The sequence below is a fragment of the Sminthopsis crassicaudata genome, chromosome 1, assembly GCF_048593235.1.
Source record: "Sminthopsis crassicaudata isolate SCR6 chromosome 1, ASM4859323v1, whole genome shotgun sequence".
Classification (NCBI taxonomy): Eukaryota; Metazoa; Chordata; class Mammalia; order Dasyuromorphia; family Dasyuridae; genus Sminthopsis; species Sminthopsis crassicaudata.
In genome coordinates this window covers 430,733,624-430,758,202 of record NC_133617.1, presented here as the reverse complement: position 1 = coordinate 430,758,202, position 24,579 = coordinate 430,733,624, and the positions used below count along the sequence as shown (strand labels likewise).

At 39.5% G+C, this 24,579-nt stretch overlaps 1 protein-coding gene across 3 annotated transcripts in view; it reads left to right on the top strand.

Annotated features, from left to right (window-relative positions):
- The first annotated feature begins 10,126 nt into the window (after window positions 1-10,126).
- Window positions 10,127-24,579, top strand: part of GRIN2A (glutamate ionotropic receptor NMDA type subunit 2A) — a 500,193-nt gene continuing 485,740 nt past the window's right edge. For all 3 annotated transcript variants that reach the window (XM_074280519.1, XM_074280518.1, XM_074280521.1), the window contains exon 1: window positions 10,127-10,659. In XM_074280519.1, coding sequence (XP_074136620.1) covers window positions 10,213-10,659 — 447 coding nt within the window. In that variant the 5' untranslated portion in view covers window positions 10,127-10,212. The remainder of the gene's footprint in view (window positions 10,660-24,579) is intronic.

Here is a 24,579-nt window from a genome sequence, read left to right as displayed (position 1 = left end):
AGTACTTTTTAAAATGACTTTTATTTTTTCCCTAATTAGATATTAAAACATTAAAAAAGTTTTAAGTTCCAAATTCAATCCTTCCTTCTCTCCCCTCATTACTTCCTGAGACAGTAAATGGTCCAATATAGTTTATATATGTGCAACTGACTAGTACTTTTTATATAAGATTGGGGAAGAATCAAGAATTGGTAGGTGGGACTAGTGGGGAGAATTTCCAGGCTGGTGTTGGCAGTAGGGAATTTTGTATCTGATAGATAGACACAAGAAATAAGAATAAAGGTCAGGAAAATAGGAGAATAGAATCAAGATAATTGAAATCTGAGAGTATGGAATTACTCTGCTCAGCCTAAGTCACTAACACTGAAGGTCCAAGTGAGAGAGTATAAAGGAAAGCTTGGAATTGGTTAGAGTGGGAGAAATCTATCACCAAGAGCAAGGAAAAAATTTCGGAGTTTAAAAGCCTACTTGAACTCTAATAGCCATTTGATTTTGGTTTGCAGGTGAAAATTCCCTACAAATTCAGACAGGAGGCATCTTTGAGATTTTCACACTTTGGGGCATAATTCACACACTAAGAGAAAAATAAAAACAGCAACTATAGGTTATGGTGCTGCTTGTTTCCACAAAATAGATGATTTAATCACTTAATTTTCCTGGGCCTCAGTTTTCTCAACTGTAAAATGTTGTGAAATATTTGCTATGATTTTGCTAGTCACAATCTAAATGCATTTGGATGTTTATTAAAACTGTTTATATATGGAATGTTAGTGAAATATTAGTCAAACCTGTCCATAAAATTTCACTTTAAAATTATACACTTGCCTCAAGCCTATACCTTAATCAATTCTGATTATAATTGAATTCAATAAATGTTGATTAATAATCTACCTTGCACTCTGTTGGGTACCAGGGGAGATATGGAAATGAAAAGTACTGTGTATCCTCAAGGCTTCTGTAGTCCGAGAGAGAGAGAGAGAGAGAGAGAGAGAGAGAGAGAGAGAGAGAGAGAGAGAGAGAGAGAGAGAGAGAGAGAGAGAAAGAGAGAGAGAGAGAAAGAGACAGACAGACAGACAGACAGACAGACAAGGCATGGGCACAATAGCTTACCTAGACAACAAGTACCTAGTAGAAAATGATAGGCAATGCTAAAAGAGAGAAAAAGAGATCACTCCTAATGAGAGATCAGGGAAAACTTTTTGGAAAAGGGAACATCTGAACCCAAAGAAGAGGAAGATTTCAGCATTGTATTTGAAGGAGAGGGTGGGGAGAAGATCTGTGATTTCATTAGTTTGAGAAACATTTGCAAAGCAAAAGCCTTCAACCCAAAGAGAATTTGGCATCCAAGAATCACTCAGGTCTTCTTGACTTTCCAGAAATTCTGATTTTTTTTTAATTAGGTAAAAGAGGCCATTCTTTGCCTCATTTTTTACCTAGCCTTAATCACTAAATGGATATTACTCCAATCAAAATGAGGCCTAGAAAGACCTTAGATTAAAAAGGCCAAGGTCTCTCACTGCTTCTAGAGTCATCTCCACTTATTTTAATCTATATCTGGCTACTGGATCTAGATAGTTCTGAAGGAGAAAGTGAGGCTAGTGACTTTGCATAACCCTCCCTCATTTAAATTCAAATCCCTTGCAAGTCATGATATTACCCTTCTGATGATGAGCAAAGGACAGTGTTTACATCACTGTAGTCATTATTTATATATATATATATATATATATTTTTTTTTTTTTTGTATATGTGTTTTTACTGTATTTTCAATCAATTGAAAGGTTCTGGAATTTTGAATCAAGGACTAATCCCAATTTTACCATTGAGTCTTCATATAACCTAGAGAAAATACCTTATCCTCTCTGATTCTCAGTTTCCTTATATGTAAAATGGGGAAATTAACTGCTAGAATCTTCCAACTCTGCATCTATCTTTCTTTGTCTACATTCCCTTCTAAGTTCCTATGTTTTCATATATTTCTCTGAGTTTCTTAGAAATGGTCACCATTCCTAAGGATACAAAATAGCATTCCATTACAGTCTTATTTTGTTTAGTCACAATTTGTTTAATCATTTCCCAGCCAGTAGAGATCTTCCACCCCTCCCCCCCAGCTTTTTGCTGTTTCTTTGGCAATTTTAACAACGAATCGGAGTCATCATTTAGAATGAGTATAGTTGATTCAATTTGTTCATTCAGACCAATCAACAAATTATTCCAGTCGCTTTAATTGACCCACTTGGCAAAGTGATTGATTGGTAGGCAAATGGTCCAAATTGGCTGAATAATAGTTGATTCAGTATCTTTGTCAACACAGTCAATATGAAATGTTTTCTTTTTTCCAATTACAACTTTAAATTCGTTTGTATATTCAGCCAAACATATTTATTGAGTACTTGTTTTGTGTAAAGCATGAAAGTGATGCTGTGCTAGTGGTGTGAGAATTGAGGTGAGAGAATTTCCTCTAGTTGGAGGAGCAGGTACAACTCTAAAGAATTAGGGAATCCAAAAAGTCTGAATGGTAGAAAAGGAAAGTTTATTGTTCACTAAGAAAGAGCTCTCTTAGCTGGAAAATTCCTAATGAAGAATTTGGCAAAAGTGTGTTTAACAGACCCCTGGTTATATGGGCAAAAGTTGGCCTGGGGCTGGGAGCTGTCTGGGCTAATCAATAAAGGACAATCAGACAGAGATCTCCAATTGAATAAAATCATTAAACTGAGAATCTGAAAGGCTTTTTCCAGACAGAGTCTGGATCTGGGCCACCCCAAAAAGATGTTTCAATGGGGGTGTGATTTGACTAAGATCTCCAATTGAATGAAGCCATTTAACTTAGGAAGGACTTGTCTGGAAAGGTATGCTTTTCCTGTGGGAGAGCCTGGACCTCAAATCTCCCTTTTTACAGATTAAAGGGAACACAGTTTCAGGCTTCATCCTCTTCAAAAGAACTATCTTTTGGGTCACATATTCTTTCATTCTCATCTTTTTCTCACTAACCCTTCATATATAAGCAGACACCAAGTCTTATGGATTCTGACTGCAATTTATTTTGCAAAAGTCTCTTCTTCTTTTACAAGACTACCACTTTAAGTGATATAGTAGATGGGATGCCGATGAAGAATGCTTTGGACACATTCTAGCTATGTGATCTTGGGCAAGTCAATTAATCTCTCAACCTTAGTTTTCTCAACTGTGAAATGGAAACAATAATAAAAATAATAACACCTACTTCACAGGTTTGTTGTGAAGGTAAAATGAGATTTTAGTAATATAAAATTCTCTTTAAAAACTTTAGAGCAGAGTGTAAATATTAGAAAGTATGCCTTATCTTTACTATATTAGTATGGAGAGAGTGATGCCTTTAGAAGCAGAAGGTCTGCTTACTGCCTATGTTACTTTGGACAAATCATTTTACTTTGACTTTAGTTGTTTTTTTTTTCATATTTAAAATAAAGGAGAAACCAGATGATTTCTGAGGTTCCTTCCAGAGCTAAAGGTACAGGTCTTATCATGCCACAATTCAGGAAACTCTGAACTGCTCTCTTGGGCACTTGAGAACTCCTGTAGAGTTTCTTCCATTTAACTTTTAAATCCTTTTACTATTAGGCTCCAATTTACTTTTATAGGCTTATGGAATGTTACTCTTTTTCAGTCTTCTCTTTGGTTACAATACACATTATTCCATTTCCTGTATGCATGCCTTTGCACAAATTGTGACTCATTACTCTAATGAACTTCCTTTTAACCCTTTTTCATAAAAAATTTTGTCTTCTTTCAAAGATCAACACAAGTACTTTTTTTTTTTTTTTTAAAGGAAGCTCATTCTGATCATTGAGGTGAAAAGAACCCCCCTCATTTTTCCACTTGCTCTTTTCTTTCTTTTGTGTAAAAGGTCTGGAATCATGTCCTTACTGTGAGTACTCTGCCCAAAGGTAAGTAAATTTTTATTGTTAAAACTTGTTTTGCAAGATATCTTGTGCTTTACAGGTTAGATTTCTTTTTTTAAGGACTATGCCTTAAACCAAATCACTGGCCTTTATTGATTGGACCATATTAGATCCCAGTCCTATTGGGTCCAAGCCCCACTTGGTCATTATTTGGGTCCTGATTGATTCAGAGAGAATGTAAATAACAATTGTTTTTGTTTTGAAACCCTGAAGGTCTTCCCCTTCCAGATTGATGTAGGGTTTTTTCCCCCCTCTAGGTATAAGAGACCTTTCTCAGCCTTATTTCTTACCTAGTCTTAACCTATGTATGAAAACTGCCTCAGTCAAACCAAGACTTGTTAAAAACCTTAGCTTGAAAAGACCAAGGTATGCCACAGAATCCAAGGACTATCTTCAATCCTGTTACATATATATATATATATATATATATGTATATATATATATATGTATGTGTATATATATATGCATATATATATGTATGTATATATATATGTATGTATGTATATATATATATATATGCATATATATATATAAAATGGTCTAGATTTCAACCTGTACTTGAAGCTTTTGCCTCTTATTAGGACTTAGTACAACTTGTAGTCACCACCCATAGCCTTTGAAAACATAATTCCTTACATTCCATGATGAGGTATTACAGTTTTGTGATGGTAACTCAATGTGTAATCATAATGTTGCTTTACTGGTTCAGTGATTTAATCCATGTGGGCACTCCCCCTACTGGTGCTCATCCCAGTCTTTGCACTACTTTTGATTCTGAGAAATTCTTGGTCATATTTTCTCACAAATGTTTAATAGATCTATGAAACATGCTGGGGGCTTTTCTCTCATTGATTTAATGCTTTGGGAGAATCAATGGACTCCTCAGGCTGTCCTTTTATTGACTCTTAGATTGTTCCCTCTTCTGGTCAGATATGCCCTTGGCAATTTGATACCATCATTCATGCCCAAATTATTATTCATAAAACTTTCAAAATCTGATCCTACCCATTGAGCCATTTCATGCCCTCTATGTCATTTGTAGTTTTTAAGTTTCCAAAACTATAGTAGCCTGTAATTATAGTTATATAATAATAATAAAACCACTGGGGAAATATTGGTGTTAAAAAGACTATTTTGTGGCAATGACTAGTTTGATATCATTGAAAGAATTGCATAAATTCCAAAGTTTGCCCTAGTCCAATCTTCAAGCTCAGTCATGAGCCTAATGTTTCAACAGCATATTATCATTTGAGCAATTTTTATTCATACAAGCACCACTACCATAACAATAATTTAAGAGAGGAGAAGCTAAATTTCCTCATCACCTGGGGACCATTTTCTATTCATGAGCCTCTCCAATTTTAGCTAGTCTGGTCCTAGGAAGACAGACATACGGTCTATCACCTAGACTTTACTGGAAGGCTTTCCAGCTTGCTCTAGTATTTGCTGAACTTATATTCCACTAGCATTGCCTTTGCAGAGCTCTGACCTATGAACTAAGACGAGGCTATAAGGACATCTTGTTTCGGCAAGCACAAATAAGGAAATGAGTTCTCACTTGGAATCTCTTGCTAATTTCTACAGTGCTCACTTTTCACAGTATGATTTGTAATAGTTTTGTTGAGGGTGGTAGCCCTTGGTATTCCTTGTTTGATCTCCAACTCCATTTGGGACTTGGACCTTTGATACAAGATGTGGTCAAACTAGTTTGGGCTATCTGAGGTGGCCAGGGTTTTACAGCCCCCCATTCTAAATCTGCTCAGATAGACCAAATGGCATCAGGAAATTCCTTTTTGGGAAGAGACTTCTGTCTCTACTCAAAAGATAACAAGAGAATCCTTATCTTAATTTACATCACTCTCAGGAACCTCCTTACATCACTGCATAAAAGAGAGAACGGGGATCTTCTCTTTGCAAATGGCCTTGTACCATGCAGCCATTTTGCCCACCGGCTCTCCGGTGTTTCCATTCTAATCAATAAAGACTATGTTTCCATACAGCAGTAAGTAGCAAATTCCTTTGCTGCCGAACCCGCCATTGGTTACTTTGGGGAAGGAAGGAGAGAGAGAAAGGAACTGACCTATCTTTGTTTAGACCACAATTTACTCCTCAATTCACTCCTCATCCGTTTTATGTTTATATGTCTTATCTCCCATACTGGATTGTAAATTTCTTCTTCTTTTTTTTTTTTCTTTTTCTTTTTCTTTACCCGGAATTTCCCTTTGATCTCTGAATGGTTTGGGACCTAAGTAATAGTTACTAGGAAATAAACATGGGTTAATTTGAAATGCAGAGATCAAGGATGCATTACTTCCCTTCAAATCTTTCACAAGTTGCCTCAAAAATTGCCTGGGTTGAAATTAAGATACAATAAGAAACAATTTACTTTTCTATATGCTCACTTATTTGTCCAGACAAAAAGAGGGTTGGGCATTGGTTGAAACGGATAGAGAGGGGTAAATTCGAATCATAGGCTCTAAATCTCAAAGTTGGAAATTTATACAGTAAATTTAATAGCCCAGTTTCTGATCTTTGCATTTTGGCTATTGAGTGTCAACCACAACTGCAAACTCCGGGCTCCTCAGCTTCTTTTGCTCCCAGCAGATATTCTAGAAGCTCAAAAAGAGAAATTTGGGGGCAGCTTGGAGTTGGTGTGGCTTACAAAACACCCCCGCTGATCTCACCCTTTCTCCCGGTCCTCCTAATCCAGCCTGAAAGTGGGTGGTACTATCCTTTCCAGCTCTCCTCACTCCCGCCCTCCAGCTCCCGCCCCCTGCAGGGGAGTGAGCTCAGGTACTGGAGGAGACTGTGGTGGTTGTGATAAGGAAGCGGGGGTGGGGTGAGCCGGGGGACAGACAGCTGGTTTTGTAAAACGGTTTAGAGGATCATGTATGTGATATGCATGTATTGCGAACGAATAGGGATGCATGCTCCGACGAGAACCAGGCACTGGGAAAGAATTGGCGGCTTAGAGCCCTAAATAATTGATTCCTCTTCAGCCGCATCATAAAACCGGAGGAATCCTTGTGGAGGAGCTAAAGGAATGCTGCTCCAGCACCACGGACAGTACTAGAATAGGTTGAGCCCGGACTTTACTGAGCTCTTCCTTATCATTGTCCGGGGCCCAGAGGTTTCAGGGACTCCAGTCACCAGACTCTGAGATTTCCCTTCTTTTGGGGTGGAGGCCAGGGCTAATATATTCTGAGTAAGGGTCAGGGAAAGTGGCATTCTTTCGGTCTCTCTCTGTCTCTCTTTCTGTCTATCTCTCTGCCTCTGTCTCTGTCTCTGTCTGTGTCTCTGTCTCTCTGACTCTGACTCTCTGACACACACACTCTCTCTCTCTCTCTCTCTCTCTCTCTCTCTCTCTCTCTCTCTCTCTCTCTCTCTCTCTCTCTCTCTCTCTCTGTGTGTGTGTGTGTGTGTGTGTGTAAGGGGAAAGCGGGGGTGAGGGTGGGGGAGAAGAGTACTCTTCCTTCCTGTCAAAGTCTTGGGCTTGAGCTGGGTTTCTGCATCCCTCCAAGAAACCGGCTCTGAATAAGTCCTCAAGTTGGCGTGGGGGGCGCACCTGCCCCCTTCTTCCTCTTAGGTGGCGGCAGTGGCGGGAGCAGAAACAGCAGCAGGAGCGGGAGCTGGAGCCCGCCCCCTCCCTGGGCTGTGCGGAACACGTCCAGGGACCCCCCCCTTTTTTTTTTTTTTTGCCATTGCTGGAAAGCATTGCAGCGAGTCGGGCGCGCCCTTCTGATTCTGGACTGGAAGCTAAGAATCGCGAGCTGAGATCCGAGTATGGAGCTGGACTGCAGAGAAGCTGAGAGCAACCTCTCCTCATTCTCCCACTCTTCTCTCCTCGTTTAGCTCTGCCCTCTGACAGAGAACGCGGGGATCCCCTGCTATCTCCTCCCCCCGCCCCACACGCACGCACACACGGGTGCGCGCGCCCCGAAAGGCTAGTCTGCGGAGAGGGAGCTCTGTGGTGTCGGAATAGCTGGGGACTCATAGCTGCTTCTGTCCAGAGAGAAGCAGAGCGTGGAACCCCCGAGATAGACTCTAAGAGGGACGAGTAGGCACTGGGAAGAGAAGGGAGAGAAGACAGGGACTAGGGGAGATCTCGGCTGGCTCATGGGGGCCGGGGAGCACTGAAAGCTGGAGCCGCGGGGCCGCGTTTTTCAGCCCCGGAGATGACTTGGAAGAGCTGCCTTTGGGAACTATGTGGAGGGTGGCTGCGGTGAGTATTGCTATGAGAAACGGAGTAGGGGCGCACGGACCTAGGGAGCTGGGCTTGCACTAAGATCCAGAACCAATTTTTCCCCATGGGGTGGGGGGGAATGGGGGATAGGAAAAGAAAGACGGCTGGATTGACAGAGGAATTCACTATGTGGGATATTAAGCACACGGAGAAGGAGAGCGGCTATTTTCTTGGACAGCGGGACTGCTAGAGTGCTTTTCCTTCTCTTCTTCCCCAATCCTTACTCCTCCTGTTCGTTGGAAACTCAACCAGATCTCCCCCATTCCCCAACCCTCCTCATTCCCTTCTGCTTGAGCTCGTGGCTCCCCGACGCACAACTCCTGGCTACTAGGGACTGGCGAGGGGAGGGTTGAAAGCCCACTTTGCTTCTTGGGGAGGGACGAGGGGTGGGGGAGTGGGAACTGAATAACTCCGTGTCCCTCGGCCCCCAGCCTCAGCCGAGTAGGACCGCCAGTGCTCTTGTCAGCACTGCTGGATGGTAGCGTCTGAAGCACATTGGGGACATCAGTGGGAGCCGAGCTGGGCTCCTCGGTAAGGTCGAGCTTTTCATAGGCATGTGCTTGTACATGCCCCAGGTTGGATTTATCTTTCCCTTTTTTCCTCTCCTACATCGACAGAGCCCTGCTACAAAATCTACGGCTGGGATAGCCGCCTCCGGTGGGGGCTATGCGGGCAGCGCCGGACGGCCAAGGGAGCGCGCTGGAGTGGCAAGATGGGAGAGCCCCCTAACCGCGGCTGCTGCTGAGGCGGCCGAAATGCTCGACTGCGCAGCGCGCCCCACCGCAGCCTCGACCTTCTCCGGCGATCCTGGTACGTCCCGGCGGGGGAGCCGGGGACCGCAGGGTTGGGGGAGTGAGAGGAAAAAAGGTGGGGAGAGCGAGTGGAAGGGAGCCCGGGGAAGGAGCATATGTTGCCGCTAGGGGGCGCTGCTGCCCTGCTCTCCGAGCCTACCCTCCGCGTGGGGATGCAGGGACTCGCCAGAAGCAAGAGACTCTATAGAGTTAAAGATGAACTTCGCAGGGCTCCGCAGCCCTGGTGAAGGGAAGCGTAGCTGTGTACGCATGGGTGTGTGCGTGTTCATAGGCGTGTGCACACACGTGTGTGTACACGTGTTTGCCTGTGTGCATGCACGCGCGAGCTCCTGTGCACTACATTTATGTGTAGAACTTGGCTTGGGCTTGGGTGAAGCTATGTTTGTGGTGCCCGATCACCTGTCTGCATGGGACGTGTATGCGGATGCATACAGGTGAATGCGGTTGTGCGCCAAATCGCATGGGTCTGAGGGTGTGTGAATCCGGAGGAATATGGCCGGGATCCACTGCTCGCCACATATCTCAGCATCTGCCCCATGCACTGCCCTGCACCCGTGTATAGTAATAAGACTTTGCAATAGGATCAAACCCGGCGTAAGCTTCCTTTCTTTTCTTCCTCCCCTTTACCCCTTGCCATGCAATTGTTCTTTCTGTCCATCCACGCCCCCAGAACTGAGAGGGATCGGAGAAGGCCATTGGAAAAAATTGAGTTCGGGACTATCTTGGGATCTCTGAGGGATAGTGGCCCTGCAGGTTCTATGGTCTCTTCCCAGGGCATTTTTCTAACTCTGGACAGCTCCCTGCTTCCCTCCACTCCTGGTTCTTTGGGGACCTCGTCTCCTCTCTTGCGGAGGAAGGGGGATCTTTGCTCCAGTAGCTGCTTCTCACGCGGGTCTCGTACGCGCTGCATTGAAGGGATAGTGATGGTAGTGGGAAAAGACTCTATAGCTCACTCACCCCAGCAGCAACGGAAGGCGTGCCTCATCCCAGACGGGGATCGCAAAGTGTGGTGTGTATGTGTGTGTGTGTGTGTGTGTGTGAAATATTTCACTCCAAAAGAGCGTCGCGCTAGGGTTTGAAGCTGACTTTTGTCCCCAGAGGCTCTCCCTTCTGGGTAGGGGAACGATAGGACCGTGCATTGTCCTGGTTTGTGGAGAGTGAAGTTTGTGGCAGTGTGGGCATGTAGCTTTCCTCGATCTGGGAGTCCTCACTCTGCATGCGCCCTCTCCTGCAGGGATCGCAGCTGGCGACCATGGGCAGACTGGGCTACTGGGCGTTGCTGGTGCTGCCGGCGCTGCTGGTGTGGCGAAGCCCTGCACGAGCTCGAGCGGAGAAGGGGCCCCCGGCGTTGAACATCGCGGTGCTTCTGGGCCGGAGCCACGATGTAACAGAGCGGGATATCCGTAGCCTGTGGGGCCGGGAGCTGTCAAGTGAGCTAGCGCTCGACGTGAATGTGGTGGCCATGTTGGTCAACCTTACAGACCCCAAGAGTCTCATCACCCATGTCTGCGACCTCATGTCTGGCGCCCGCATCCATGGGCTTGTGTTTGGGGATGACACGGACCAGGAAGCCATCGCACAGATCTTGGATTTTATCTCCTCACAGACCTTCATCCCCATCCTGGGGATACATGGTGGTGCCTCCATGATCATGGCTGATAAGGTAATAGTGGAAGGGTGGGCTAGGGGTGATAAAGAGGACTCCATGGGTGGGATGGCTGTCCACACTTGTGAAGTTCAATAAAAGGAGGGAAAGGAAGGTGAGTGGATTCTTCTGTGGATACAAGTGGACAGCCTTGGGATGAGATAAAGACCAGAGCTGTCTCCCATATATCTCTCAGGGTGAGTGAACCTTGAATAACTCAACCACAGGATTTTGATTGCCGCACTGGGGAAGGACAGACTAGATCTGTCCTTCAGCTTCTCCCTTTCAGGGGCTAGTGAAGGAGCACAAAAGTTGATTTTGTCTGATCTCTCATAACTTTTCCCTTTCGAGAAGTTGGTGAGGATACTTGTCTTACTGTAGTTTCATTACAAAGGTAGCTCTTAAGGAGCTCCGAATGGAAAACATTGGGCCTTGATCATTAGAGAGAGGGTGTTTTTGGAAAAGCAAAGGATTGAGATGAATTTTGTACACACTACCCATGGAAAACACATCCTGGAGTCCTCAGACTGGCTACTAGGTTCTGAAAGAATACAATATCCAGACCCAACGGAATGTGAGTGAAGCTGAAGAATATATTAAACTTGATGTGAAATGACAAGGGATCTAATTGAAAAGAAGAAACTTTGTGGTGGACTAGTGAGGGAGAAGAGGAGGAAGGAAATCTAGAAGAAATGTTGGGGCAAAATGGTTATGCTATAACTAAAGTTGGGAATTTGGTTGATGCAGATAGAGAAAAGGAACTGATTGAAAGGTCCTGGAAGAAAAAGAAAAGGAACTGAGCATCAAGTTGAGGGATAGAATTAAAAAGAATAAGCTATAAGAGAGACCTGAATTCACATACCAGTCCACTGGGATCGGGAACTGGTGCAACATGAGATAGAGCAATGAAATATTACTTTAGTTGTTACCAACAGTGAGATCCTCCTAAACAGATTTCCTTAAAGGGGAGGTATAATAAAAATAACCCTTTGAGATTTAAAACTTTTCTTTTGAAATTCTCAAAGCACTTTCATATACATCAAGTCATATCCTCATTTTGCCTCAGCAACTGTCAATAATACCTTTAGGGACTGTATTAATTCTCCCCAGCTACCAGAGCTTTTTTTTTTTTTTTAATGCACTGCAGCAATAACTTATTAAATATTCATTTACAATACATTATAGGGCAATGTTCAGGGTGGGCTACCCCAAGAGGATATTTGAGCATTGTCCTCATGATTTGTAGGGCCTCCAGTTTTGTTTTTGAGGTGTAAGGCATAGGAGTGCAGCAATGCAGATCTTTGGTAAAAGCAACTGATTCAGTCTTCTTCAAAAGAGTGCAGAGAGAAGAATGTCCAAAGCAATATCTATAAAAGGACAATGAAAATCTAAGGGGTAGAAAGAGAAGCAGAATAGAATTGGCAAAAATCTTTATTGGGGAGATACTCAGAAGAAGACTGAGAGAAGGTTAGCAAAGTAAATGACTGAAGTCCAAGATTATGGAAACATAGAGAAGGATTTTTAAAACTTGACCTTGAAAGGACCAAGGTATGGCTGGAGTTGGTGGAATGATGGGAACACTGGAGAATATTTAGAAGGCACCAAAATAAGAAAACAAAGCAATGGGTAGAAAACAGGCTATGGAAATGAAAAAAATGAAAAAAGTTGGAGATAGATTGAAAGATGGGTGGTGAACACTCAGCTGCTCTAATAAAGAGCTTCCAAGTATTGTCTTAACACAAAGGGGTTATATAAGATACTAACATTTCTTTATTACATTAGTCCTTCTTGTAAGTGACTTGAAAAGTAACAGTTTCACTTAGAAGACAGAGGAATACTTAAGTTCCATATGCTCTCTGTGAAGATGGAATGCTGGGAAATGGGCTCCAGAACCAATTTTATAAAATCTAAACTTATTTCTCTGGTTGCCCACAGAATAAAAGAATAGTGACTGTCTAAATTATAGATCATGTCCCAAATTTAGATCTTTCTACATTGATAAGAGTTTTCTTTGTCTTAGGCTAATCTTATCTGGTAAAGTCCTGAATTATGTCTGGAATAATTATTTTTCACTTCTAAACTGTCTATATAAAAGTGAGCTGGTTTATAAGGGCAACATTTAATTTAATTAATTGTTAAAACTGACATATATTCATTAGATCCTGATTAGTGCAACTAATGAATACCATGACATGGTCAACTTATTTGAATTTGCACTTTATATTTTCATTGGCCTGGAACCATTGGCTGTACTTTACTTAATTATAATTTCAAATAATGTGAGAATATAAACACCTGTGACTAATTCAGGGTATTTATTATTCACACTAATTGTAACCTTGCTATGCTCTTCGAATGCATGTCCTGTGTTCTCTTGCTCCTTTGAGGGGAAAAATATCAAAAACATAACAAAGTCCATATACACAAACAATTCCAATTGACCAGTGTTTATTAATCAACCACTATATAGAGATCAGTATGAGAAAAGTGGGTGGGGGAGATTGGAAGATCCCAATAGTTAAATATTTCTCTGTAATGGAGTTTTTGAGGTTGAAAATTAAAAACTTTGGATTTCAAAAAAGAGCCAAGATTTGGTGTGAAATCTCAAGGCATAGAATGAAAGGAAAAGAAGTCTCTAGTGGATTAGTGGAGAAAGAGAAGGAGGGGAAGAGAAGTCAAAGATAAGGTTGAGGTAAATTGGTTATGCTCTAACTAGAACTGAAGCCCTGGCTAAATAACAGAAAAAGAAAGATAATATGAGAGGTCATGGAAGAAAAAGAAATACTCACATAAAGAAGAAAAAAATTCAAATAAGCCTGATTCTTGTCTTTGTCAATACTCCTGGATGATAAAGATGATAAGGTTAAAAAGCTATTATCTATTTAGTTGTCAATTGACAAATGATTAATTGCTGCTTTTATCAAAGGATAAACTTTTTGGTAACTAGTTTAGGAATTAGAGGATGCTGATAAGTTATTAAACCAACTTTTGAGAGCTTAACTCAGGTTGTCTTGTTTCAGCAGGAAAAAATTTTTGATTAATTTGGAGACATTTATGAAATGACCCATAATGAAGACATGAAGGAGTCAAGTCATTTCAGCACATAATCAATACCACTTCCAGGAAGAAAGCAGCATCTGTGGGCAAAATGGGTTATGTATGTTTAAATTCCAGGAAGTTCATTAAAGGTCATTAATTATCTTTTCTGGTTTTAGCCATGTCATGTGTCACATACAGAGTATCATGAATTCTGCATCTGGTAGTTGCTCCATAAATGTGGACTAATTGAATATATTTGTGCTTGATTTTTCCTTTGTCTAGGGAAGATATAACTGGCTGTTATTCAAAGGGCTGTTCTGTGAATTTGCTACTAAGATACCTTATATGACTATAGGATTATAGATTTAAAGCTGAAAGGTCTTAGATCTAGCCAAACTCTTTCACTTTACAGATCAGGAAACTGAGGCATGGAAAGCAAATGACTTATTCAAGGTAACAAAGATAATAAGGCTCAGAGTGGGGATCTCAACCCAAGTTGATTCCAATTTCAGAAGCAATACTCTTTCCATTGGTTAGGGAAAGCCAAACTTTGGGAAAATGCTTTTGAAGAAAAGTGAGAATTTTAAAATCCAACCATCAAAATACTTAGCTTAAATACAGGAGGTATTATATTAACAGCTTGATGAATTAGCAGCATATTTTTGTTGCTGTTCAGTCATGTCTGACTCTTCATGATCTCATTCTAGATTTTCTTGTCAAAGATACTAAAGTACTTTGCTGTTTCATTCTCCAGTTCATTTTACAAGTGAGGAAACTGAGGCAAACAGGCTTAAGTTATTTGCTCAGCATCACACAGCTAATAAGTGTCTGGGGCAGCATTTGAACTCAGGATGATGTCTTCCTGATTTTGAGCTTCCGTCTACTCTATCCACTACACTACAATTATTAGTTCTTCACTAAGTGAGATTTTGGCATTCTTATGAGTTTTTATTTGTAAAGACTTTTTGTAAAATTTTAATGTTTAATGTAATTTAATGTCTAAGTATGTTCTTGCCACATGTCAGAACTATAGGGCCAGAATGATTAGGATGATGACAACAACAACAATAACAATAGCAGCAGCAACAACAACACTTATTGTTGTTTTGGTCTATATATATGATTACATTGGTATAGTGAACTTCTAGTATTGAAACTCCTTCCACCAGTGCTTATCAGCAATTTGTTGGAAAGGATAGAATTTGAAACTCAAAACTTTAAAAAAATATATTTTAACATTAATTAGGGAAGAAATAAAATATTAAAAAACAACTTGGTAACTAATAATCTTTAAAATTTTTTTATTTTAGCTTTTTATATACAAAACATATGCATGAGTAATTTTTCAACATTGACCCTTGCAAAAACTTCTGTTCCAATTTTCCCTTGCTTCCCTCCATCCCCTCCCCTAGATGGCAGGTAGTCCCATGCATGTTAATTTGTTAAAGTATATGTAACTAATTAATAGTTTTAAAAAGATGTAAAGATTCACCAAAAGGACTCAGATTTGCCCAAGATTTATTAGAGTCAAGATTTGAAACTCAGCTCATACTAAGTCCAAAGGTGGCCCTTTTTCCACTAAGCAAGCTACAGCAGTAACAATAACAATTAGCATTTACCGAGTACTTATAGGTTTGCCAAGCACTTTGCATACATTATTTCATTTGATCATTACAACAACCTTATGAGGTAGGTATTACTCTTATTCCCATTTTACAGAGAAGACTCTGGAGACCAAGAGAAATTAAATGATTTCTTAAAGCTCACATAGCTAATAAGTGTCAATGAAAGGATTTGAATTCAAATCCCTGCATATGCTTCCAAATCCCATAGGAAAATGTAACACTTTACATACATGTTAATTATCTGGAACAATACGTCCTCTTCCAAAAAGACATCAGTGGAATTATTGCTAGAGCCAGAACTACTAGATGATTAGGCCTTTATCTTCAAGCCCCTCTGTGAGACAGAAAGGATGCCATCATAGCTTTCTCCTCATGGCCTCAGTCATTCTCACAGTTACCAATTAAATCAGTTACTTGTCAGTTGGAATTCTTATCAAGAGCTGAGAAATCTCTCATGCCCTGGTCATCAATTAGCTGGTTGGTTTGAGAGATCCCTAGACTGCAATTTTTTTTGTTTCTCCAGTGACTCTTTACATACAGTTTCTTATTAACTGTAACAACACATTTTCCACAAAGACATCAATGGAATGATTGCTGGGGTCAGGACCACTAGCTAGCTTGGTCTCCATCTTTAAGTCTCTTCAAGGTTTTGCAGAGAAAGAGGGAATTTTCAAGGGGAGTCTTTGTTTTAAGTGTAGCATGATTTTGCTTCTGTGAATAAAAGAAAAAAAAAAGAGAAGAGAAATCATACATGGAAAACAATTACCTTGACCTTGGTAAAAATAGTTCTCTAGGGGGACAGATAGGTGATGTAGTGATTAGAGCACCAGCCCAGAAGTCAGGATGACCTAAATTCAAATGTGGTTTCAAGATACTTAACACTTCCTAGCTGTGTGACCCTGGGCAAGTCACTTAGCCCCAATTGCTTCAGAAAAAAAAATAAATAAAAGGTTCTCTAATATGCTAGAGATAACAAGGTTTGGGGTGGGGGCATTAGGGGGTGGTAGACAAAACAAAACAAAAACCCTGGCTTGAGATTTGGGAGAACTGAGTATTATTTCCAGATTTGCTACTAATCAACCCTATGACTTGAGGCATATCATTTTAATCTTGTGGGGATTAAGTTTCCTCATATTCGAAATGAGAAAGGTCAGCTATTTAAATTTAAAATTTCTTTTGGTATTTATGGTAAAATTTCAGGTATTTAAAATTTCTTTTGGTTCTAAAATCCCATGACTCTTAGAATAGTATTGTGATTTCATTGGCAAAGAAAATGGCAATATTTCTCAAAGCCAAAATGGTCTATAAAACCATAAATTCAAACATGTTATCTGGGACAATTAAAAACTTTAGTTTCTTGGTAATTCTTTTATCTTTTAAAGGATTCCTTCATTGGAACAAATACAAAAATGAGTAGAAATGTTTTAGCTTTTGGTAAAAGGTTTGTTAGAGTAAGCTCTACATACTTGGATCCTTTGTTATTTTCTACTTGTTGCACAAGTATTTTGTTTGTACACATACTGTACTGTAGAATTACTTGTTTTCCTTTTTCCTTGAGATAATGTCCTGTAATTCTGGTGATTATCTTTTGTGATTCATAATCTCACACTTTTTATATCAATAAATCCCTAAAGGATAATAAAAGGCAAATCCCTAAAATGTAATAAAAAAAAATAAAGTAGATCTTTTAAGGGGAGGGGATCAATTTGAATTGGAACTAAAGGGAAAAATTTATCTTTAGCCTTTGAATTAATTAATAACTATCATTTATATAGAATTTTAAAGTTTACAAAATGCTTTACAAATATGATCTCATTTTATCCTTATAACAGCTCTGGGTAGATGTGGGTATTATTGTTCTCAATTTAAAGATGAAGAAACCGAGGCTGTAAAAAGTTAAGTGACTTGCCTAGACTCATATGGTTAGTGTATGAAGCAGGATTTGAACTCAGATCTTTCTAATTTCAGGTTCAGCTCTTTATAATTTATTGTTATAATACATAAGATATTTATTGACTATTGTGGGGTATGTTAGGTGTAAAAAATAAAAATAAAAACAAAAACAAGCAAAGAAAAACCCCAACACATTCTGGACTTTAAACTTGTAGTCAAGGAGGATAAATTAAAAAATGTATCTTTGGTTTCATGAGTGTAATAATCTTCTGATGAAAGGTGAATGCTCTTCAACCTAGAGAATCTCCTAGGGCACTAAAAGATTGAATGCTTTAACCCTGTGTATCATAAAAGTATAAGGCCAAGGCAGGATTGAGCCTAGGTTTTCCTGATGTGGAGGCTAACTTTCTATGCCTTGTGCCGTGCTCCATAATAATAAATATAAAGCATAATGAATATAAAAATGTAAAATATTAACAAATAAGTATATTAGAGATGTGCAAAACAAAGCACTCTGTGAAGCCATTGGGGAAACCCCAACTAACTAGTCAGGATCATTAAGAAAAACTTTATGGAGGAGGTTATCTTTTGAGATGGCTTTTAAAGACCATATAATCTGATAAATAATAAACAGAAGAGTGTGGACAAAGGTATGAAAGTCTAAGAATGCATTTTATGACTAGGCAACAGAGAATAGGTGGGTTCCACTAGACCCTAGAAGGTAGTTTGGGGAGGGGATAAGCATTTATATAGGACCTATGTATGTACCAAGGACTGTTTTAAATGCTTTTATCTGTCTGTCTGTCTGTCTGTCTATCTATTTCTATTTTTGCCAGTGTTATTTCATTTGATCCTCATAACAACTCTATTAAGTAGGTACTATTATTATTCTTATTTTACAGTTAGTGAAACAGAGGCAAACAGATTGTGACTTGCCCAGGATCACAGAGCTAATAAGTGTCTGAGACTGCATTTGGTTTCAGGTCTTCCTGAGATTCCATGCTCAGTGTTCTAACCATGCTGCCACAATATAGTATATGGATGAAAGTTGTTTGTCATTAAGTCGTGTCCAACTTTTTGTGACCCCATTTGGAATTTTCTTGGCAAAAATATGAGTGGTTTGCCTTTTCCTTCTCCAACTAGTTTTAGAGATGAGGAAATGTGGCAAATAGGGTAAAATGCTTTTCCTGGGGTTATGTGGCCAATAAGTTTTTGAAGCTGGATTTGAACTTCTTAACTACAGGCATAGTGGATGAAAGTAATATGAGATAAAGAAAAGGTACAGTGCTGTCTTGAATGCCTAGCAGATTTATACTAAGGAAGATGAGTCTTCTTGATTCCAAGTCTACTGCTCTATCCATTGAACAACCATGATTAGATCTATTTATAAAGATTATTTTAGTTGCGGTATGAAAGATAAATTGAGAGTGGAAGGAGGATACAAATGTGAACAACCATCAGTCAGGTATTATGGAAGTCTAGAAGGAGAATAATTAGGGCTTGTACTAAAGTGTAGCAATGAAAATAGAGAGGAGAGAGAAATAAGAAGTATTGTGAAGGTAGAATTTCTGGATAACTGGTTGGATGTGCAAAGTGAGGGAGACAGATAAACACTTGGCATTTATTAGAACACTTTCCCATATATTTTCTCATTTTTGCCCTCATAACATTTGCTTGCAAGATAGGTAGGTAAGGCATGAAGACCTATTCCCCCATCCTCATTTTGCAGATGAGGAAACTGAGCTCTACAAGGATGGTTGGGCAATTTGTCCATGACAAATTTGGCTGGTTTAAACAATGCATTTAATCTATTTTTTGATGGAATCAAGATAGAAAAGAATCTTAATTGACTGGAAGTATAAGTCAAAACCACAAGATGAAATTTATAAGCAAGCATATTTTGTTTCTTTAGATTTTTTAAAAATTTGTCATAAAATTATAGGATGGAAATTATATTTGACTGTAACATTACTCTGAGTAAATATGGTGATGTGTTGGGACAAAAAAAATCAACAACATAAGTGCGGATTGTTATAGTGCATTTTAATTGGAACACAACTATAGAAAGGCAATTAAACTAATGAAAAAATAAATAACAGCACAGAATGCTAGATAACATCACATGGGAACCAATTACAGGGTTTATAGGGATTAAATCCAGAATAGAGAAGATGTAGAAGAAACACACAAAGAGCTGCAAATATCTGAATCCCTCTATTTGGAAAAGGGATTAGGCTTTTTTCTCTTTTGGAGAGTAGAACTAAGGCAAAGGGCTGGAAATTATAAAGAAGCAGGATTTTTTTGGGGGGAGAGGAAGGTAAATTTAAATAACTTCCAAGAGTAATTAGAGATTTTAAAAAGGAATGGACTTCCTTCTATTATATTGTACATATGTGCATGTATTTACCCTGATAGAATAAAAATTTCCTGAGGGCAGGAGTAGTTTTACTTTTGTATCTTCAATATTTCATTTTGTGTATTCATCTTTGTATTTTTAATATCTAGCAGAGTAGCATAGTACTTTGCATGGGAGATTCTTAAATGCTTGTTGATGGATTAACATTTAGATATTGAGTTCTTATCACTGGAAATACTCAAGCAGTGGTTGAATGTCCATGTGGCTGGAACACTGTAATGAAATCATTTATGGGGTTGGACAGAAGAATCTCAAAGGTCTCTTTCAAAACTAGCATTCTAGGATTCTCAGTTCATTTCTTTCTTTCTTCTTTGTTAAAACCATAAGATCTTCCTATGACACCAAGCCCTGAGTTTTTTAGGTCTTTGGAATCTGGCTGAAAACTAACAGCCTCACTTTCACCATTGTGTGAGTAATTCAGTATGAATTTTCTTGGCATAGAGGAGGAAATTTATGATCCCTGACTCATCACTTCAAATTCTCAGTGGACTTACATCATCTTGAAGGGCAGACAATATTTGAAAAGTAGCACACACATATTTATATGTATGTGTGTATGTATATATATTTATATACATATATATGTAGGTCAGCTGGCATATTTACTCATGGAGCTATTTCTAGATGGAAGCATATTTACTGAGAACAATGTTTAGAATAATTGCTGAAGTTCTTGATATGGTGTTTGAGCCACACCATGTAAATAGTAATTATTACTGATTAAAATGTCTCTTGCTTCTCTATATTTCACTTTGGTACTATATTCCCATCAGCAATTTATATGTCACTCCTAATGTATTTTATTTTAAAATTTTCATTCAAAATCCCGATTTTGGTGGGAAATGCCCTTATTCCTTTTCCCCTAAATGAATGCAATGAAAAGGGCAAAAAACTGGTTTTAAATTGTTCCTCTCTCCCTCCCTCCTTCCCTTCCTTCCTTTCTTTCTTCTTTGCTTGCTTCCCTTCTTTCCTTCTTCCTTCCTTTCTTCCCGCCTTCCTCCTCTGTATCCTTCTTGCTTCTCTTTCCTTCCTTCCTTCCCTGTTTCCTTTTTTTCCTTTCCTTCCTCCCTCCCTTCTTTCTTTCCTTCCTCCTTCCCTCACTCCCTTCTTTCTTTCCTTCCTTCCCTGTTTCCTTTTTTTCCTTTCCTTCCTCCCTCCTTTCTTTCTTTCCTTCCTCCTTCCCTCACTCCCTTCTTTCTTTCCTTCCTTCCCTCCTTCCTCCCTTCTCTCCCTCTCTCCCTCCCTTCTTTCCTCTCTCTCTTCCTTCCTCCCTTCCTTCCTTCTTCCTTCCTCCCTCCCTTCTTTCCTCCCTCTCTCCTTCCCTCCTTCCTTTCCTTCTTTGTTGCTTGCTTCCCTTCTTTCCTTCTTCCTCCCTGTCTTTCCTCCTTCCTCCTCTGTATCCTTCTTCCTTCTCTTTCCTTTCTTCCTTCCCTGTTTCCTTTCTTCCTTTCCTTCCTCCCTCCCTCCTCTTCCTTCCCTCCCTTCCTTCTCTTCCTTCCTTCCTTCCTTCCTTCCTTCCTTCCTTCCTTCCTTCCTTCCTTCCTTCCTTCTTTCTTTTCTTCCTTCCTTCTTTTCCTTCTTTCCTTCCTTCCTTCTTTTCCTTCCTTCTTTCCTTCCCTTCCTTCCTTCCTTCCTTCCTTCCTTCCTTCCTTCCTTCCTTCCTTCCTTCCTTCCTTCCTTCCTTCCTTCCTTCCTTCCTTCCTTCCTTCCTCCCTGCCTCCCTCCCTCTTTTCCTTCCTCTCTCCCTCTCCTTCCTTCCTTATTTTCCTTCTTCCCTCCCTTCCTTCTTTCCTTCCTCCCTCCCTTTCCTACCTCCCTTCTTTCCTTCCTTCCTTCCCTCCTTCTTCCTTTCCCTCCCTCTCTCCCTCCCTCTCTTCCTTCTTCTCTTCCTTCCTCCCTTCTTCCTTCCTCCCTCTCTTCCCTCCCTCCCTCTCTCCCTCCCTCCTTCCCTTCCTTCCTTTCTTCCTCCTCTGTATCCTTCTTCCTTTTCTTTCCTTTCTTCCTTCCCTGTTTCCTTTTTTCCTTTCCTTCCTCCCTCCCTTCCTTCTTTCCTCCCTCCCTTCCTTCCCTCCCTCCCTTCTTTTCCTTCCTTCCTTCCTTCTTTCCTTTCTTCCTTCCTTCCCTCCCTCCCTCCCTTTCTTCCTTCCCTCCCTCCCTCCCTCTCCTTCTTCCCTCCCTCCCTCCCTCCTTTCCTTCCTTCCTTCCTTCCTTCCTTTCTTCCTTCCTTCTTTCCTTCCTTCCTTCCTTCCTTCCTTCCTTCCTTCCTTCCTTCCTTCCTTCCTTCCTTCCTTCCTTCCTTCCTTCCTTCCTTCCTTCCTTCCTTCCTTCCTTCCTTCCCTCCCTCCTTTCTTTCTTCCCTCCTTTCCTCCTTCCTATAGCACCAGAAGTGCTATATCTGCACTTGAATCCAGTCTTCCCCACTGCTGATGACCATTGGAGGTATAAACTAGTTTATTGTCACCTGATCCAATTTACCCCTCTTTAGGCCTGGTATTTTCTCTGTTTTTCCACATTGATGCCAGATTTAATCTGACTAGATCTAGTCCTAGTGCAACTGAAGATTCCTGAGTTTAAACTTAAGCAACCCACCAACTTCAGCCTCCTCCAGTAGCATGGATTATAGTCTTGAGTCATTACCTGCTGATTTTCAATATACTTTAATTAAGATATCCTTCTTTAAGGTTCACAAGATTTTTCCAATTAAATGATTCCCAAAGAGCACTTGGAAAGAGTAAACTTGAAAGATTAAGCCAAAATTGAAGTTGACAGGTACATTGTTGTTGGGGTAAACCAGGTGGCATTGTGGAGTAAGGAATTCTAGCTGGAGAGGGATGGGGAAGTGATTGGTTAGCATGGATCTGATTCTTCTGGTGGAAATAGATTTGTATGTGCAATTCCTATGAATAATTGTTCAAGTTAATGTTCAAATATATTTCTAAATATGAAAAGAAATTAGTACCAAATAGGAATGTTAGTATACTGAAAAGAATACTGAATTTGGAGTCTGAAGGCCTGGCTTATAGCCTGTTAAACTGTCCTTACTGTTTGTATGGATAATCTGGGAACAAATAACTTATCCTTTCTATACCTTAGTTTCTTCATCTATAAAATAGATATTATATATTGCAGTAATTATATCAAAAGTACTATCAAATGCTATAGAACTGTAAGTTATTATCATCATTGAAAATTAAAGATTTTAATGAGTTATACTGTTGTTTTAGTATGCATTTATTTTTGAATTTTTCTACTCTAATATTTAAGCATGTATATAGACTTATGAAAGTACTGACATTGAAAAGCTACTTTTTAAAATGCCAAGTACTGAGTCCAAAGAATACAATTTCAATAAATATTAACTAGTACCTTCCATATCAAAGACATTGGACTTTACACTGGAGATGAAAAGACAAAACACATTCAGTGGGTATTGCTCAAACATTGTACCTGCATCAATACATTGAAGAGATCAGTATTTTTCAGCATAAAATGATTTGGGGAAACTTGATTTTTAGTATATGCTGGGAGATGATGAAGAATGTCCTATGGTAGTAATCTTTGGATTGAATCCAGTTATCATAGTTTGTATATCAATTGATTTTGGAATATTTATTCCTCCTGGAGAAGAACAGGGAAATTAAGGAGTGTGAGCTCCTTGAAGGGAAAGGGAGCCATTATAATTGCACAAAAATCTTTAAAAGAATCCTTATTATATCAATTTTATAGGCGGCCTTCTTCTTCTTCTTCTTCTTCTTCTTCTTCTTCTTCTTCTTCTTCTTCTTCTTCTTCTTTCTTCTTCCTCTTCTTCTTCCTCTTCCTCTTCTTCTTCCTCCCCTCCTTCTCCTCTTCTTCCTCCTTCTCCTCCTCCTTCTCTTTCCCTTCTTCTTCTGTATCATGGTTTTTTGGACAGTCTGGTAAAGCTTTGCATTTTTCAGAATAATGATTTTTATTATATATTACAAGATACCTAGAATTTAAAAAAGAAATAAATTATTGAAATAGGGGTTATCACAATATAAAAAAGAACAGATTTATGGACCTCTGGTCAAGAACCTCTAAAGACTAATAGCAATGTCTTAAAATCAAAGACTTGAAGAATTGGAAGGAACCCAATAAACTAACTACTTATAGGAAGCAATAGGGTTCTGTGGAAGAACATCGGCTCTTGAGTTAGAGAACCTGGATTTAAAAAACTAATCTCTGATTGTCCGGTGACTACCACTTAAAGAACCTAGGATAAGTCATTTAACCTTTGTGTAGTTTTCTCATCTGTAAAATGAAAGTGTTTTTATCAATGGTCCTTTCCACATCTATGATCCTAAGCTACCTCTCCACCTTTCACTTAACTAACTTCACTCTAACTATCTTTTAATAGATTAGAAAACCAAAATGTACAAATAGGAAGTGGCACATCTCATCATGCAACTAACTAGTCCCAAGATTGGAACTTACATTTCACTCTAATTGTAGTCCTTAACATTGCCTCTTTTATATGTACCACTATGAAAATCTCATTTATGAAGTTTCCCCTAATTGATGTGGTGATATACATAGTAGAAGAGCTAAAAGAAAGAAGATTAAAAGCAGAGATTAGGACTTCAGTCTTCTCCCTCCTTTCCTTGCTCATAGTCATTGTCAGGTTTGAGTGATATTTTGATAGCTTTCTAAATGTTTCTCTGGACAGCACTATTTGACATCAAAACACTGTTCTTTGTTCTTTTTATGTTTTATAGCTACAAAATAACTAAAAGCCTTATGATTTGCCTTGTCTTCCCAAAATTAGAAAAATCTTAGCCAGCAAGAGTGGATTGCATTTGAAAGCGCCCAGTGCCTATAGCTTTACATGACCATGGTAAAACAAAACAAAATTAACAAACAAAAAGGTCCCTAAATATTCCAGCTAAGTCATTTGAAACTTTTAAGGGTAAGAATTTGTTGCACTAAGTGACTCAAATGGATGTGAAC